Source organism: Nymphalis io, chromosome 26 (genome assembly GCF_905147045.1).
Source record: "Nymphalis io chromosome 26, ilAglIoxx1.1, whole genome shotgun sequence".
Lineage (NCBI taxonomy): Eukaryota > Metazoa > Arthropoda > Insecta > Lepidoptera > Nymphalidae > Nymphalis > Nymphalis io.
In genome coordinates, this window is record NC_065913.1 from 5,444,807 (window position 1) to 5,462,369 (window position 17,563).

The 17,563-nt window shown below is 38.3% G+C and overlaps 1 protein-coding gene across 13 annotated transcripts in view; it reads left to right on the forward strand.

Annotated features, from left to right (window-relative positions):
* LOC126778410 (ryanodine receptor) overlaps positions 1-17,563 on the forward strand; it is a 139,419-nt gene that overhangs the window by 54,584 nt on the left and 67,272 nt on the right. For 4 of the 13 annotated variants that reach the window (XM_050501898.1, XM_050501900.1, XM_050501905.1 and 1 more), the window contains 20 exons: positions 272-402; positions 512-602; positions 769-918; positions 1,822-1,975; positions 2,259-2,386; positions 3,036-3,116; positions 3,252-3,351; positions 5,455-5,572; positions 5,781-5,861; positions 6,304-6,416; positions 6,803-6,914; positions 7,404-7,540; positions 8,071-8,199; positions 8,708-8,825; positions 9,517-9,655; positions 9,893-9,967; positions 11,315-11,460; positions 12,057-12,200; positions 12,625-12,799; positions 16,836-17,033. In XM_050501898.1, coding sequence (XP_050357855.1) covers positions 272-402; positions 512-602; positions 769-918; positions 1,822-1,975; positions 2,259-2,386; positions 3,036-3,116; positions 3,252-3,351; positions 5,455-5,572; positions 5,781-5,861; positions 6,304-6,416; positions 6,803-6,914; positions 7,404-7,540; positions 8,071-8,199; positions 8,708-8,825; positions 9,517-9,655; positions 9,893-9,967; positions 11,315-11,460; positions 12,057-12,200; positions 12,625-12,799; positions 16,836-17,033 — 2,520 coding nt within the window. Of the gene's footprint in view, positions 1-271; positions 403-511; positions 603-768; positions 919-1,821; positions 1,976-2,258; positions 2,387-3,035; positions 3,117-3,251; positions 3,352-4,038; positions 4,139-5,454; positions 5,573-5,780; positions 5,862-6,303; positions 6,417-6,802; positions 6,915-7,403; positions 7,541-8,070; positions 8,200-8,707; positions 8,826-9,516; positions 9,656-9,892; positions 9,968-11,314; positions 11,461-12,056; positions 12,201-12,624; positions 12,800-16,835; positions 17,034-17,563 lie in introns of all 13 variants that reach the window. The other 9 variants (XM_050501896.1, XM_050501899.1, XM_050501901.1 and 6 more) reach the window with 4 other exon arrangements.

The following is a 17,563-nucleotide window of genomic DNA, read 5'->3' on the forward strand; positions in this document are numbered from 1 at the left end:
CGTTGGTCCTGCACCTGAACTCTTTCCGGTCGTGTCAGATTGCCGTCCCATCGGATTATGAGAGCTAGGGAATAGAGAGTGCACCTGTGTTTGCGCACACACTTGTGCACTATATAATATCTCCTGCGCAGTTGGCTAATCTCTCTTGAGATTGACTGCCGGGGCCGATATCGGTCTGGAGGACCTTATATAGTGCAATACAATCGTGAGATCGCTACTATGAGAGCCCTCCTCGGGGTCCGTGAGCGATGTGTGCGAGTGGCGTGCGCAGATCGAGGCGGGCTGGAGCTACGGCGCGGCGCGCGACGACGCGCGGCGCGTGCACCCGTGCCTCGTGCCCTTCGAGCGCCTGCCGCCCGCGGAGAAGCGCTACGACGTGCAGCTCGCCGTGCAGACGCTCAAGTACGTACGCACTGTTCGTTACTTTGTCTAAACTATTCATATAAATGACTTGGCAAATGTCAGTGTCATTATAGCTAATGTGAAATAATCGATTGCCATTTCTTTTTAGGACGATCCTCGCTCTGGGCTACTACATTAGCTTGGACAAACCTCCAGCGCGTATTCGTAATGTCCGCCTTCCAAATGAACCATTTATGCAAGTGAGTTGTCTTGAGTATCATTTATTTCAGTTTATCTACATAATGTTAAGAAACTTAAAATTGATTATTTTTAATATCGTTAGAGTTCGTATTTATATTCATTCATATAAATTTATAGTCATACCGTTTATTTAAGAAGAGTGGTAAAATTTATTTATCTCCTTAGTCGAACGGCTACAAACCAGCTCCATTGGACCTGAGTGCTGTCACCCTGACACCGAAAATGGACGAGCTCGTGGACCAACTGGCTGAAAACACGCACAACCTATGGGCCAGAGAACGTATCCAACAGGGCTGGACCTACGGTCTCAACGAGGTAGATTCGAATTATTTCAAAGCAATGAATATATAGCTATATGATCTGTGATGTTATATAATGATATAGAAATTCAGTTTTTGACTAAATAACGAACAGTAATTTGTCAACGAATTAGATACATAGAAAATAAATTCATCATTTTTCTATTGATTGATTTATAAGACAGATTTCGAATTAATGGTTTTTTGTTAGTTGTTTGGTAGTTTGAACGTGATCTTGTAAACACTTCCGTGCCTCGAAAGTCACGTAAGGCCATTAGTCCTACGCCTAAATTATTTACCGTTGTGTCAGATTTTCCAACCCATCGGAAAAAATAGGAATGGACTTTTTATGCAGACAATTGTGCACTAATATGTTCTGAAAAGTTTGCTAGTATCCCTTGAGAATGGCGCCGCGGGAAATAATACGTATTAGTGGTGAAGGATAGTATAAGATACTAACCATCAATATTTGTTCATTTATTTTGAGTCTTAGTATTCTCAGGGAATCGTGAACCAGCGACCAACATTAGATTTTAAAGTTCGCAGTGTGTTGGCCGAGTTAACATTGAACGAATGTAACCTCCAATACACTATTTTTCCTGATATAATAATATCTTCACGCCTTATGTGTATTATTATATATTTATTTGTTTATTTTGTGTCTTTGTTTCCTCATTTAGAATCAAGGCCGTCGTCAAGAAGTTCTAGATCCAACTGCTGTCACTCTCACATTTAATATTTGTTATATTTATTAGGTGTGAGGGTCACAGCTAGTTGTGTCCAGAAAACCACGAGGAAGACTTAAGAGAAGAATTTATCCTTTATAATATGTCCTTTTTCAATTTCATATTTTAGCATCAAATAAATGACTCAAACTTCGGATTTCAAATTTGAAAATTAACTGAAAAATTATCTACAGGATTCAGACATGCACAGATCTCCACATCTCGTCCCCTACCCGAAAGTCGACGATGCAATTAAAAAAGCCAACAGGGATACTGCATCTGAAACTGTACGAACTCTCCTCGTTTATGGATATAACCTGGATCCACCGACTGGAGAACAACACGAAGGTACCTATTTTGTATAATCGCCATTACTGGTCACTTCATCTATCTATGAAATATATTTAAGTCTTCTATAAAGATCAATTTGCTTTATCTATTGTGCAAACTTGTCTAGAATTTACGTATTGAGTTTTAAATATGTAGCTTGCCATGCTATCTATGAAGTTTTACATTCAGGTGTTCATTTATAAGATTTTAAAATTTAAAAACTATATATAAAAGTTGGTCCTTCGAGCCGAGCCGGATATTTATACAAGAAAAAAATTAAAAGCTAATATTTTTTTGACAGCTTTATTAGCTGAAGCATCAAAACAGAAGCAAGCAGACTTTAGGACATACAGAGCAGAGAAAAATTACGCGGTCAGTTCGGGAAAATGGTATTTTGAATTTGAAATCCTCACTACTGGACCAATGAGAGTAAGTACATAAGAAATATTTAAACATAACAAATATATTTAAGGTATAGCAAGCTTCAAGTAATAAATTAATCATTCTTATATAAAATATAATTATATTACGTCTCGATATATTTCACCATCACTCTCTATTTAATACTTTAGCAAATCACACTATTAAGTTAGCCGAGATGGCCCAGTGGTGAGAACGCGTGAATCTTAACCGATAATCTCATCACTGAATTTTCATGTGCTTCATAGTAATTATAATTCATCTCGTGCTTTACGGTGAAGGAAAACATTGTGAGGAAACCTGCATGTGACTAATTTCACTAAAATTCTGCCACATGTGTATTCCACCAACCCGCATTGGAGCAGCGTGGTGGAATAAGCTGCAAACCTTCTCAAAAGGGGGAGGAGGCCTTAGCCCAGCAGTGGGGCATTAACCGGCTATTACTGTACTGTACACTATTAAGATTTATATTGCCATATAATCACGGATAAATAGCCACTTATTATTATATACAATAGTATTCATTCATCATCATTTCGTTTATTTCTTTTATTGCACTCATAAAAAGATATACTTCAAAATATTTATTTAATATTATAACGTTTTTATTTGTTTATAAACTTTTAGTAAATTATGAAACTATTTCATGTATTTTAAGGTGGGATGGGCTCATGCAGACATGGCGCCCGGTATGATGCTGGGACAAGACGAAAACTCCTGGGCCTTTGATGGCTATAACGTAAGTGACCACAATTTTACATATTACAATTTTAGATTAACTTTGAAAAAGTTTAAAATCAATAACATAATGCAGTATCAGAAATAATTTTCAAGTCTTGTGTTTATCGAATGTTAAAAAGTTTAATTACAACAGTCGTTAAAATGGCACGGTGGTACGAGCGACACGTTCGGACAGCAGTTGAAAATCGGTGACATTGTCGCTTGCTTCTTAGACGTTCCCGACCAAACGATTAGTGAGTTATTAGGATGTTCAACTACTTGTCTGATAAATGGTATTAACTAAACAAAATTCGGAAAAGAAAATCCGTTATAAAATTTAAATATCACAATAAAAGCATGAAATAATATTGATGTTGTATTAAAACTAAAATAATTACGTTTCTTCTCTGTTGTAACATTAGTGTCTGTATTAGTGTAGGCTAATTTCTGTTGTTTCTATCAATCTATTCGAACGGTATTTAGTGAATATAAAATCATTCATTGATTCAATTTCGTGCCCATTGATCGTTAACATTTGAGAAGAATCTTATACACATGAAATATCTCTCTAAATTAGCCAAACTATTTTTTAAAAGTGAATTTTTAACATTTATCAGACAAGCGCAAAAGTTTGTTATGGTTGGTGGTATTATCGAGTTTTGTCGTATGTGGTACCGTCTTATATTCAGTACAATCCTTATGGTCCTCAGTATTTTGACTTACCTGTAAATATTACATCCCTATATTCCTAATGTTGCTACTTTCCTTGATCCAATAATACATTATAAACTTAAAACAAATGGAATAAAATGAATATTTTATTAGAGCTCGTCTTTTCTAAAGAGAACAGAAAAGTGAAAAGAAGAATAAGGTTATTAAATGATATTAAGTTGCATAAAACATTTGCAACATAATTGTAAATTGAGACTTTAATTTTCAAGGAGGAAAAAGTGTACTCCGGTAGTACGGAGTCGTTTGGCAAGCAATGGGCAATGGGGGACGTTGTAGGAGTATTCCTTGATCTCATTGACAAGACGATAAGTAAATACTGAAGAATTTTGACTGGCAACATTTAGCTTGCTTATAGAGGCGTGGCGGGAACATTGTTTATGATTCTTTTTTTAAATAATTTACGCCCTAAACTGTTTTTTTTAAATACAAAACTGTTCTTTCAAATAAAATAAACATACTAAGTAACCAATTATACTTAACAATTAAAGTATTAGTATCGTTTTCAACTTTTAAGATATATAGAATTTATAAATGAAGTACACATTATATACTAACCTTTGTTCTATTGGTTTATTAAGACTTAACTTTGAATCTTTAGCTATTTTGTAATATTCGACATTCTATGTAATTAATTTCTTAATTGAATATGTAAATATGTTCCTGCCACCGTTAAATTCACGCCAGGCTTTTATAGCTGCTAAGCTAATCGGCAATATTGCGTCTGTTTCCGATGTAATACCATCACATCGCTTTGCTTATAAATAAAAAAAAAATTTAGATAGTTTTTTTTTACAATCAACAATATATCGATGAATTTATCATCATCGAAAGCATGACTAGATACTTAAAACATAATTGGATAATTAATCGCTCTATTGAAAACAAAATTTTTCAATTTGAGCGAGAAGGATATAAAAATATACAAATCTATTGAAATAGATTTTTGTTATTGTAAAATTATCAATATTTACACGACCTATATTAGATGCACTTCTAAATAAATTTGTGATATACAACACTTACACATTTGCTACTAATAATTTCAAAATGGACTTGACTCAAAGTTGAAAACCGTTTTGTGTAACCAAAAATAAATTTTGCCTGTTGCCTTGATTATAACTAAATGTTTCACTTTTGGAGTATCATAATTAATCAATGCTTATTCGAATTGTTTGTTTGGACTTTTAACGCCGTTCACCTCTTGATTTGCTGTTTGTTAATTTAAATGTGTTATAAATACATAATAAGGTTCAGAAATCTAGAGTAACCAAGATGTGTAATCAATGAAGCTTAAGTGGCACAAGCGTTATAGTTACAGAAAAGTATTTAGGTTACGATTTTCTAATTTTGCGACGTTTGGGAAAAGATGTTTTAAGGATTCCACGTCATGGTTACTCTGCTTGCTTGATCGTGCAGGTGTTTTTGAACCTTTAGTATCCTTAAACCTTGTCGTTTTTCATTATTTGATTTCTTTGTTTAATAAAAAAAAAAAAACTTCACAGAAAGTTTTAAAAGTGTTTATAAATAGAACGAAAATTGCTTTATAATTTGATCATCAGGTAAGAGCATGTTGGTGTCTAATATATTTTAGTTAAATGGTAATATTGATAATAATTGCATGATAGGTTTCTCTCTGAACGGAGAATTACTGATGGACGCTCTGGGTGGTGAGACGACCTTCGCAGATGTACAAGGAGACAACTTCGTACCAGCTTGTACACTTGGAGTTGGGCAAAAAGCAAGGTAAGTCACTTTTATTTAAAATTTTAACAAATCTATATTTAAAATTAACGAATCGATAAATTATAGCGATTACGGTACAGATAATTTATATTCTTCAAGAATTTTGTCGAATATCGAATCCTGTACTTAGGGTCAGCTTTATTTTATTCTTTATAATATTCTTAACCACCCCGTTATATTATTTTAATAAATATTTTGATTTTTATAGGCTTTCATATGGTCAAGATGTAAATTCCCTAAAATATTTTACAACGTGTGGTCTTCAAGAAGGTTATGAGCCGTTTTGCGTGTAAGTATCTCATATTTCTATTCTGATGATATCCTCTTAATCAATTACGGCCAATGCATCTGATCTCAAGGGAGATGCGCAAGACATAATATAAATCACAAGTATGTGCGTAAACATAGATGCACTCCCTATTCCCTCGCTCCCATAATCTGATGGGATGCCAAGCCGACACGACTGGAAAGAGTTCAGGCGTAGGACCGAACAGGTTTACGCGCTTTTTCCGAATTTCAGACTCCGGGCTGCTACAAATAATCTTCGACAGAAAAACGCAATAACTTTTTAATGGCCCGACCTGGGGCTCAAACCGTTGACCTCGGGATCAGCTCTAAACACTAGACCGAGGCTGTAGATTTCTATTCCAAAGCTGTACTACACATATGTATAATATATATTTTCCTCTTCGAATTATGGATAGAACTCACTGGGGTTACAATGTTTTCAGTAATATGAAACGTGACGTCACACACTGGTATACGAAGGATCAACCGATATTCGAAAATACGGATGAAATGGCAGATACCAGGATCGATGTTACGAGGATACCTGCTGGATCAGGTAAGTGTTGTAAAAATCGCTTAAAAATATTATTCACAACATAACATCACATTTTATTATGTTAAATTACATCAAAAAATTGTTTATCTGCAAAATTTGGCTTTGTGCAAGCCCATCTGGGTGGGTACCATTTACTCATAATATATACTACCGCCGAACAGCAATACTTGTTTTTCTTGTAGTCCGATTGAAAGGGCGAGTGAGCTAGTAAATACTACAAGGGAAATAATATATTAGTTCTCAAGGTTGGTGGCGCATTGGTGATTTGAGGAATGGCAGTGATGATAACATACCATCAGGCCTATCAGCTTAATATAATAATAAAAAAACATATACTTAAAACAATAAAAATATATTTATATAAAATAAAACCGTTAATATTACAGATACTCCACCTTGTCTCAAAATATCTCATAACACATTTGAGACCATGGAAAAAGCAAATTGGGAGTTCCTTCGTCTGTCCTTGCCAGTGATTTGCCAAGCGGAATTCATTGAGTAAGCATTACATTCTACATTGCAATTCATGTTATATCAACACGTGAATCGTGAATCCTAGTTGCGTGTCTCTTTAAAGTGTTATAATTATTTTAGTTCGCATATCACTTTATGACATTTCGGAGCCTGTTTCGTGATTTAAAAGTTATATATAACGTTGCGTGGTTGGTAGATACTTGCCTTTCTCGCCAAAGGTTGTGGGTTCGATTTCCACCCAGAAGAGACATTTGTGTACATGAACATGTCTGTTTGTCCTGAGTCTGGGTGTAATTATCTATACAAGTATGTATTTACAAAAGAAAAGTAGTATATGTAGTATATCAGTTGTCTGGTTTCCATATTACAAGTTCTGCTTAGTTTGGGATCAGATGACCGTGTGTGAATAATGTCCCAGGATATATATAAGATATGGTCTTACGACGTCTATTTTAACAAGGAACATCAATTATCACGTGATACAATTCTTAATGTTTTTTTATATTCTTCCAGTGAATCTGAGAAAGCCCGTCGTTGGGTCGAAATAAAGGAGCGTCAACAGATTCTGATGAAGGAAGCGACTGAGGCGCAGATGCCAGCCCACATCGACCAGATTATGAGGAGCGGGTTCACCATGAACGATATTAAAGGTAACGAAATTTATTGAAGATCAAAATTATTTAACGCTTCAAAAAAGTGAATAAAAATCCATTCAATTAGTTTTTTTATCGCTTTTGGAATCTTAATTCAACGATAAAAGAAAAGTGTAATATTGCTCCATTTGATATCAACTTTTTCATAAGAGATTTTTTTTCTCTAAATAAGTTAAATTTCTCTGCATTATTAGATATTATATTACCAGGTATTACCAGTGTTAGATACTAGATTTTTTTATACTTATTGTCACTGTCAATTGGATTTTTGTGATAATATGTTATCAAGTTATTTGTCATTCTTAAGAAACTATAAATTATGATAATTTGTGGTTTGTAATTGTCATATAATTGTTTGACTCTGTTTTGCTAATATGTTATTATAAATCCCTTTAATTCGTTAGCTTTATCCTTTGTAAATAAAATTATTATTTAGTTATTTTTGTTGCGCTCAATCCCTTTTAAGGTATTATTTTAAACTTGCTTCTTTGCCCCGTGTGACCCTTTCGTTTCTCCCTCCACCTAAGGTCTGCACTATGACGAAAACCAAGAAGAAATGCCGACGTCAAAGTCCAAGAAACAGCCTCCGAGGCCTCCAAGGAAAGGTTCAATTCCTCGTGGTGTCACGATACAGCAGAATTACAGTTTGCAACCAGGTTCTGACAGAAGCTTGAAACCTAAAATAACCTTCGCTTTACCTTAATTTATTTTATCAACGTATTTACTGCTTTTAATTTTTATTTATTTTAATTTATACAAATAATTAATATGAAATAATCGCCTTATATCTGAACAATTTAAAAACGTTTGCTGTTCTAAATCTTTGATATAAAATAAACCGAAATTAAGCTGTTGTATATATTATATCTCTTTCTCACACTATCTCTTCTCTTCTTTCGTTGTCTTATTTAATTTTAATCTTGTCAAATTAATTGAGTTTAGAAAATTTTGAGTACTAAATATGATCACGTGACGAATTTCATTAATTCGCTAAATCGTAGAGTAACGAAATAATTATTCTTTATTTAAAACACAATACTCATAAATTCTTCAATAACAAATCTATCTTCATATTTCACAATAAAAATAAAGCAGTTATTAAACATGTTTAACATAAAGCTATATTGGACCAAAATTTTTATTTTGCAATCATCGCTGTATCAGGTACGGTCAACGGTATGCAACGCTCTACTAGCGAAGCAGAAATGTCCAAATATGAGCTCGGAGTTCAGAGCGTCGTTGAAGATAAGAAAGCTGATAAGAGAGGAAGATCTCCTTTCAAGTAAGAAACGACTATTATTGCATATATTATAACGGATATTTCACGATAGTTTTAAACTTAAATCGTTTAATAAAATCGCCTTCTCAATTTCATATCTAAACAATCAATGCTGAAATTTTCTTGTATCTTGTAATATTTTTCTCATAATCGGCATTAAAGGAAATATGAAGTGGTAGAGCTTATGTGGTGGTAGAACTCTGTGCAAGCTCGTCTGGGTAGATACCACCCACTCATCAGATATTCTACCACAAAACAGCAGTACTTTGTATTGTTGTGTTCCGGTTTGAAGGGTGAGTGAGCCAGTGTAATTACAGGCACAAGGGACATAACATCTTAGTTCCCAAGGTTGGCGGCGCATTGGTGATGTAAGCGATGGTTAACATTTCTTACAATGCCAATGTCTATGAGCGTTGGTGACCACTTACCATCAGGTGGCCCATATGCTCGTCCGCCTTCCTATATTCTTTAAATTCTGTAAAGAAAGAAAAAAAAAATATCGAGAAGCGTGGTGGAATAAATTCCAATCTTTAATCAAGTAAGAAAGTCCATCGGACATAAATAAGACTTTTAAGCACATTGCTCTAAATTAGAATATATTTGAATTTATAATAGAATTTATAATTCATCCCTTATTGAAACTTTGCTTTGAGCTGTAATCGAAACTTCTGTAATGAATGTATCATCCCAATAGATTCTTTAGGAGCAAACGCGGTGAAAGTGGTGAGCGTTCGAAATCTCGAAAATCAAAAACACCAGATCCCTTCAGCGACACCGAGGTGTCTCCTGAGAGGGGGATGAGACGGCCTAACCCTCAAATAAGAATATCTCAGGTACTTTAAATTCTATTTTCATGTATATAAAGTTTGTTTTGCATTGAAACCCTTTATAGTTTTAACTTATTTATAGTAAAGTTTATATAATATTTTATTTAATGATCCTAATTTTAATTTCAATAATATGCACTGTCCAAAATTTTTAATATCCCAAAAAAATTTCCAGATATAATATTATCACATAACAATCCAAAAAAATGTAAAAATTTTTACGTGATGTGTTTTGTTTCTAAGGCGAATCAAAGGTACAATAATACGCAGGCTAGACCCAGTAGGCCTAACCTGTACGGAAGCCAGACGGGCTTGAATGTAAGTTCACAGTCACTGTATAAGCTATGTTGGTCTTTGTCTTTTCTAATTTGTAACTTAATATTCAATTCTTCAGTCTTCTGTAGTCGCTCTGTCTTCTATGATTGTGTATTAATGGTTTTTCTTTTCTGTAATATAACTTATGTGTATGTCTTTAACACTATCATCTTGAGACTAAGTTATTTAGTTGTATCTGAAAGTTGGTCTAACAGAAATATTCGTACATAAACATTTATGTAAACCAGCGGCTGCCTTCGTTGGAATAAGTTCTCCTTAATTTACTGAAACACACAGTTTTATGAGTCACGAGCAAATAGACAGACAAATTTGAATACAGGTACTTCTGCATCGATTTGTATTATTAAACCATTATGAAATTATACATAATAAATATATTTTTTTAAATACGTCTATTTTACAGTTTGACTTTTATTTATTTATAAAAAAACGCGTTTCAAATGCATTTGAAATGTTCAAAATTTTACAATATTATTATTGGCTCTTTTTAAAGTACATAAATATGAATTTACATAAAGTATATATGAAAGATACCGTAACCGTAACAGCCTGTGAATGTCCCACTGCTGGGCTAAAGGCCTCCTCTCCTCTTTTTGAGGAGAAGGTTTGGAGCTTATTCCACCACGCTACTCCAATGCGGGTTGGTAGAATTCACATGTGGCAGAATTTCAGTGAAATTAGACACATGGTTAGACACAGGTTTCCTCACGATGTTTTCCTTCACCGTAAAGCACGAGATGAATTATAATCACAAATTAAGCACATGAAAATTCAGTGGTGCTTGCCCGGGTTTGAACCCACGATCATCGGTTAAGATTCACGGTTGAAAGATAAATTAATACAAAATGCAGATAAATAAAGGAATATATATACATAAAAAAATCGTAACAACATTTTATCTTCAGGAGTATTTTCAGTATCAAATATATTTTAAGATTTCATCATAATCGTCATTCACTTGTATTTATTGCTTCCATAAATTTGCCCTCATAAATTTCAAATATTGGCCTCCAGCTGTTCTTGTTAATGCTTCATGGGAATTGTTTTCGGCCACCGTGCAGGCTTTGGTTGGCACCAAGTGCTAATGATATGTGGTTGAGGCGCCTAACACAAAAAAGATCACTCAGCTCTTATAAGGTCCACGGGTATTGGGGACGATATCATCATCAGCTTATGTTCGTTTACTGCTGGACGAAGTTCTCTCTTAGGGTACGCTATTGAACCAGATCCTCAGCATTTATTTTTCAACCTATTAATTTGGGCGGCTTTATTCTTGTGGAAACCACAGCTTATAGTTGAATATTTGTAAAAGGGACCAATTTATTTCAGACCAACCTAACAGTAGCGACGCCCCCACAAGAGCGCAAGCAGATGACGACGGGCGCGCTGTCGGCCGCGGCCACGGAGACGGTCGGCAACGAGATCTTCGATGCGGACTGCTTGAAACTCATCAACGAATACTTCTACGGCGTTAGGTAACAAATACTTAACAATAATTTATTAACACATTTATGTTATTTTATTCTTATTTCTAGGAGTGTAGAGATACATGAGCTTCAAGACATTTTCGCATTTGTAGTAGTGACATATTTGTATAGCACACACAGTGACAAAATTCGGGATTAACCAGTATACGCCTACGTGATTCGAAATCTCGTGTTAGTGTCATGTAGTTTTTATTATTCCTTTGTTACTAATTTGTTCATCATTGTTGATGAACTTATGATATATTACGGATATATATAATGAATACTTTCGTCGCAAAAAAAATGTCGCAATAAATATAAATGCTATAATGACATTATTTGAGGAAAATTTTAATGCCATAACTAAAAGGAATGGAGAAATGTTTGTCTAGACGCTATTAAAGAAAAAAATAAATTTCAAGATTTAGATACAATAGAAACACAATTACAAATTACGTTTAATATATAAAATACTTAATACCTATCTATACAAAAAAAAAACGTTAATTTATTTATCTGCTGACCGTACACTTGCACAATGCACAAATCAGCTTACTGATTTTAATGTAGAATTGCTAATAATCAATGTTTTATTATTTTCACAGGATATTCCCTGGACAAGATCCGACTCACGTGTACATTGGCTGGGTGACGACACAGTACCATTTACACTCGAAGGACTTCAATCAGAACAAAGTGACTAAGTCGTCTGTCATTATCACTGATGATTACGATCGTGTCATCGAAAGGTAACGTCTTAATTACTACTAAAATTTCATAACTGCCTAGTTGGTCTAGTGGCTTGATGTAAGGCCGCAGAACCGGAGGTCCTGGGTACAACTTAATAACTATTTGGTGCAAGCCTCTCTGGGTAAGTACCACCCACTCGTGACATATTCTACCACCAAAGGACGGTTGTTTAAAGGACGATTGAGCCAGTGTAACTACATGCACAAGGAAAATAACATCTTAGTTTCTAAGGGATTTATAATGTTTCTTGCAGTGCCTATATAATGGGCGGTGGAGACCACTTTCCATTACATGGTCCATTTATAAATCTACCTACCTATTTTATATAAATGTCTTATAATTACTTCCAAGACCAACGCTTATAGTTCCAAGTGTGTTGTGTATTGATAAGTTTCAAAGAGCAAACATTACACCGATTTCCAGCGTGAACCGTCAGTCCTGCTACATGGTGCGCGCGGACGAGCTGTACAACGAGGTGATGGCGGAGGCCACCGCCAAGGGTGCCTCCCAGGGCATGTTCATCGGCTGCTCCGTGGACACCTCCACCGGAACCGTCGCCTTCACCTGCGAGGGGAAGGACAACAGCATCAAGTTCAAGGTCACCTTTTGTTCATATATTGTTCTATTCTAGATTTGGTGGTAAATCATTTTACCATGTGTTTTATTTGGATCAGTTTTCTTGAAATATTTACTACAAAAATCAATCAACCATTCGAGTCTTCTTTGAGCTTTAAAAAACATTGAATTCCTTTTAAAACTTTAATATTTGCTTTGTTAAAACTTTTTTTTTTTTTTTTTTATATCGCCGGGAGGGCAAATGACTCTACTCCACCTGATGGTAAGTGGTAGTAGAGTCCAAACGCGACGACGGCCAGTACAGACGGGAAAAACGTTCTGCACTAGCCGCCTTCGCCTTGCCGGCCCGCAAGATGCCTCTTCACGCCTCGTTTGAAGGAACCCGGGTTGTAAGAGTAGGGGAATACGTGAGCTGGTAAGGAATTCCATTTTTTGGAAGTGCGACAAAGAAAGGAGTTGCCAAATTTCTTTGTTCGCGATGGAATTGATGTCACAGTTAGGCGGTGACATCGAGAACCAGCTCGCATGGACTTAAGAAGGAAGGGGGAAGCAGGAATTAGAGAGAATAATTCCTCAGAGCACTCGCCGTGATACAGTCGATAGAAAGCGCTCAGTGCTGCTATCTCACGACGCAATTGTAAAGGTTCAAGGGTGTTTGTGACCTTTACGTCGCCAATAATGCGTACGGCACGTCGCTGCAACCGGTCCAAGGCCTCAAGTAGGTACTTAGCGGAGCCATCCCAAAGGTGCGAGCAATATTCCACGCAAGACCGTACCTGTGTTTTGTACAGCAGGCACAGTTGTTGTGGCGTGAAAAAGCGCCGCACCTTGTTCAGAACTCCGAGTTTCCGTGAAGCTGTTTTTATAACAGCCTCGATGTAATCCCTTGGACTAAGGTCGCAGCGAACGTCAATCCCCAGCATGGCGATTTTGCTTTGCATCACCAGCGGAGTACCACAGAGGGAGGGAAGAGGGGAAAATGTTGACTTTTTCGCCGTGAGAGCGCATACTTGTGTTTTCTTGGCATTAAACTCAACAAGATTATCAGAGCCCCATTTGGCGATGAGATCTAACGTCCTATCGAGTTCAATGACAAGATTCTCCCGCCTCTCCTCAGTTTCCGCCCGCCCAGCCACTGCGCGTCCGTGGTATCCACCATGCACTGTACTATCATCTGCATAGCAATGTATGTTCCCAAGGGAGAGCATATCATTGATATGCAAAAGAAAGAGTGTGGGAGATAGCACAGATCCCTGGGGGACCCCAGCATTCACTACATAGAATTGTGAAGCGCAACCATCTACTAAAACACGAAGGCTACGCTTGTGTAGGAAGCTGACAATCCAGGTGCATAGCTGAGCAGGCAGACCATATGCCGGTAGCTTGGAGAGAAGACTTCTGTGCCAGACCCTGTCGAAAGCCTTGGAGATATCGAGGCTGACAACCAACGATTCTCCATGCTTGTCGATAGCTTCACCCCAGAGGTGCGTTACGTACGCTAGAAGATCACCTGTGGACCGTTTTGGTCGAAACCCGTATTGACGATCATTAATTAAAGAGTGATCTTCTAGGTAATGGATCAGTTGGTTGTTTAAAATCCGTTCCATCACCTTACAAAGTACTGAGGTGATAGCTATTGGCCGATAATTTGCCGGGTCAGACCGATCCCCTTTTTTGGGAACCGCTTGCACATTAGCTCTTCTCCAAGCCTCCGGCACACTTCCCGAAGAGAGAGAAAGTTGGAACAGGCGCGTTAACACAGGAGACAGCTCCGCTGCGCACTTCTTCAGCACTATGGCTGGTATTCCATCGGGACCGCTAGCTTTCCGTACATCAAGTGATTGCAGCTCCGCACGCACATCACGTTGCCTGATTTTAATGTCAGGCATCGTATGGCCACATGCAGGTATTGTAGGTGGCAGTGCACTACAATCATCGATGACGGAATTGTCGGCAAAGAGTTTAGCCAGGAGATCAGCTTGCTCTTGCGGACTGTGAGCTAGCGATCCGTCCGGATTTCTGAGCGGTGGCAGCGAAGGTTGGCAGAAATTGTTTTGCACAGACTTGGTCAGACGCCAGAAGCTACGGGAGCCCCTAGGATGCGAAACAAGGTCATGACCGATCTGTACAATGCGCTGTGCATCCGCTCTCGTGTATGCCTTTCTACAGGACTTGGAATTTTTATTATAGTTTGCTTTCAGTGAGTCAATGTTAGATGCCCCGCTAATGCAGCCGTTGATCCACTTGCGATATGCCGCCTGCTTAGCTGATACAGCATCGGCACATTCACGAGTGAACCAACGGTTACGCGTACTCCTACTGACGAGATCTGAGCTAGGAATGTAGTATTCCATTCCCAGCATGATCTCGCCAGCAACAGCAGCGGCACTAGCTGTCGGGTCATTCCCACTGAAGCAACGTTCCTTCCAAGGGACCGACGCATAGTAATCGCGCATACCGTCCCAATCCGCCGACTTATAGTGCCAAACGCGACGTTTGCATACCGCTAGTGGCGGCAGCTTGGCCTGTGGCACTCTGGTAGAAATAAGGCTGTGATCCGAAGAGCCAAGAGGAGCCTGAACCATAACCTGATATTCCACCGGGTGAGAAGTCAGCAGAAGGTCCAGTAGAGAAGGTGCTTGCCCATCAATGTCTGGGATCCTGGTGGGCTGATCAACCAGTTGGGTCAAGTCATGTGTGAGAGCAAAAGCATGAGCAGTCCTTCCAGCATGGTCAGTTTTGAGGGATTTCAACCAGGATTCGTGGTGAGCATTAAAGTCCCCCAAAAACACCAATTCCGCGTTAGGAAATTGCTCTTGCGCAGCATCTGCCACCCGACTAAGATGGTCAAATAGTCGGCTTGTCTCCAAGTCACCATTGTGGGATCTGTAGAGGTACACGTAGACTCGGCTCTGACGAACCAGGTCCACACGTACCACCAACATGGAGAAGGAGGGGTCCTCCAAGCAGCGCAGTCGGTGACAGCAAACATCCGTCCTGACGAACAAGCATACTCCGGCTTTCGCTTTGAAGGATTCTTCAAGCGTGTAGCCGGGATAATTAAGGTAGCTGGTATCGGCAGGACGGAGTATTTGTGTCTCCGTGAGAAACAACATTGCTGGCCGTGCTGTCTCGAGATGGTGGTGGACAGCGTTGAGGTTAGTGTGGAGTCCTCGGATGTTAGAGAACTCGACCTCAAACAGCGAGGGTATGGTGGGGGTGAGCACCGCTGTACGACCGTTATTTCTTTTTTGTTGCGCCATTTGGGAGAAATTAAATGGAAAAGAGACGTGAAGCGAGCGATGTATTGCCACGATAGGGATGGGCAAAGTGTGGAGGCGTGTTTCCCCAAGTGGTTGCCAAAAGGAAAAATACACTGACCCGCCGGACGGAAGGGCCCCCGAACCCCCCCGGAAGTGGCCGCCGGGACCCCACCTACCGGTCACCAACCGGCACGACGGTCCACCCCGAGATTATGCGTGGCCTGGTGGGGCAGCCTCACGAGCTGGTTAGGCACGCTCGGGCCCCTGTACTATGCCACGGGCGGCCAGCGGAACAGCCGTTTCTTCGGGTCTCCCTGACCGGCAGGTCAATACAGTTTCCCCCGGCATTGGTTCAACAGCCGTCTCCAACCGGACCAACACCCATCGCGGCAATACTCGCTCGGGCTCTGGCTGTACGCTGGCTGACCTCGAAACGCGGCTGCAAGCCACTTCACGAGTTTTTCACCATGCGTACGGTGGTAACAAGCCAGGTGGATGTTAGCATCCTACCACCAGATGAGCAGATGGTCGCTCAGATATCCCTTAGTCGCCTCTTACGACACCCATGGGAAAGAGAGGGGCAGTGAAATGTATTCTTTCTCCGTCACTGCACGGATCATCAACTTTGATCTGTGATAACAAAACCATAGATTTAATTTTACAAAATTACATTAATATTTTAATTATGACGATGGTGATATTTAATATATGATATCCAAGTAATCTTTGTCAGCAAGTATTTTTAGATTGTTTGTATTGAGCATTTAAAATTGAAATAGTTATATTTTCATTTAGATGGAACCGGAAACAAAACTCTTCCCCGCTATATTCGTAGAAGCGACATCAAGAGAGATCCTACAGATCGAACTCGGCAGGTCATCCACGAGTCTCCCGCTGAGCGCCGCAGTGCTGCCGACCAGCGACAAACACGTCAACCCCCAGTTCCCGCCGAGGCTGAAGGTTCAGTGCTTGAAGCCACATCAATGGGCGAGGGTGAGCAACGAATATTATTATTTATATATCTAAAATTAATTGCTTTGTTTATGTTGACGTCTGTCTGTTATTTAAATGTCGATTCACACGATTAATGATAAGAATAAATCAGTTAATTAGTTTATTTGAAAATATTTTACTTGATAATAAATAATTCAACTGTGCTTAATTGATATAGACATTAAATTTACTAATATCTCAAATGCACTACGTCACGTACGTGACGTCACAAGTACCTAATAGAATTTTAGGAGGCCGATTTTGTATAATTGGTATTTCTAAGTGACATACCTCTAACGCGCGCTTGGTAAAAGTCAGATTTACTAATTTAGCATTAGCCTGAACGCTCATTGCTCGCCCATTGCGACATCTTCTGATTTTGATCAATCACCATTAGATTGATGTCAAAATAGTTAATTTGACTTTAATGAAGATATCAGAAGGCTCCGTACCAATAGCACTGATAAATATATTGGCGGACTTACGCAAGCTCTCAAAAGAAACAATGTATTCAACTGGAATTGACATTA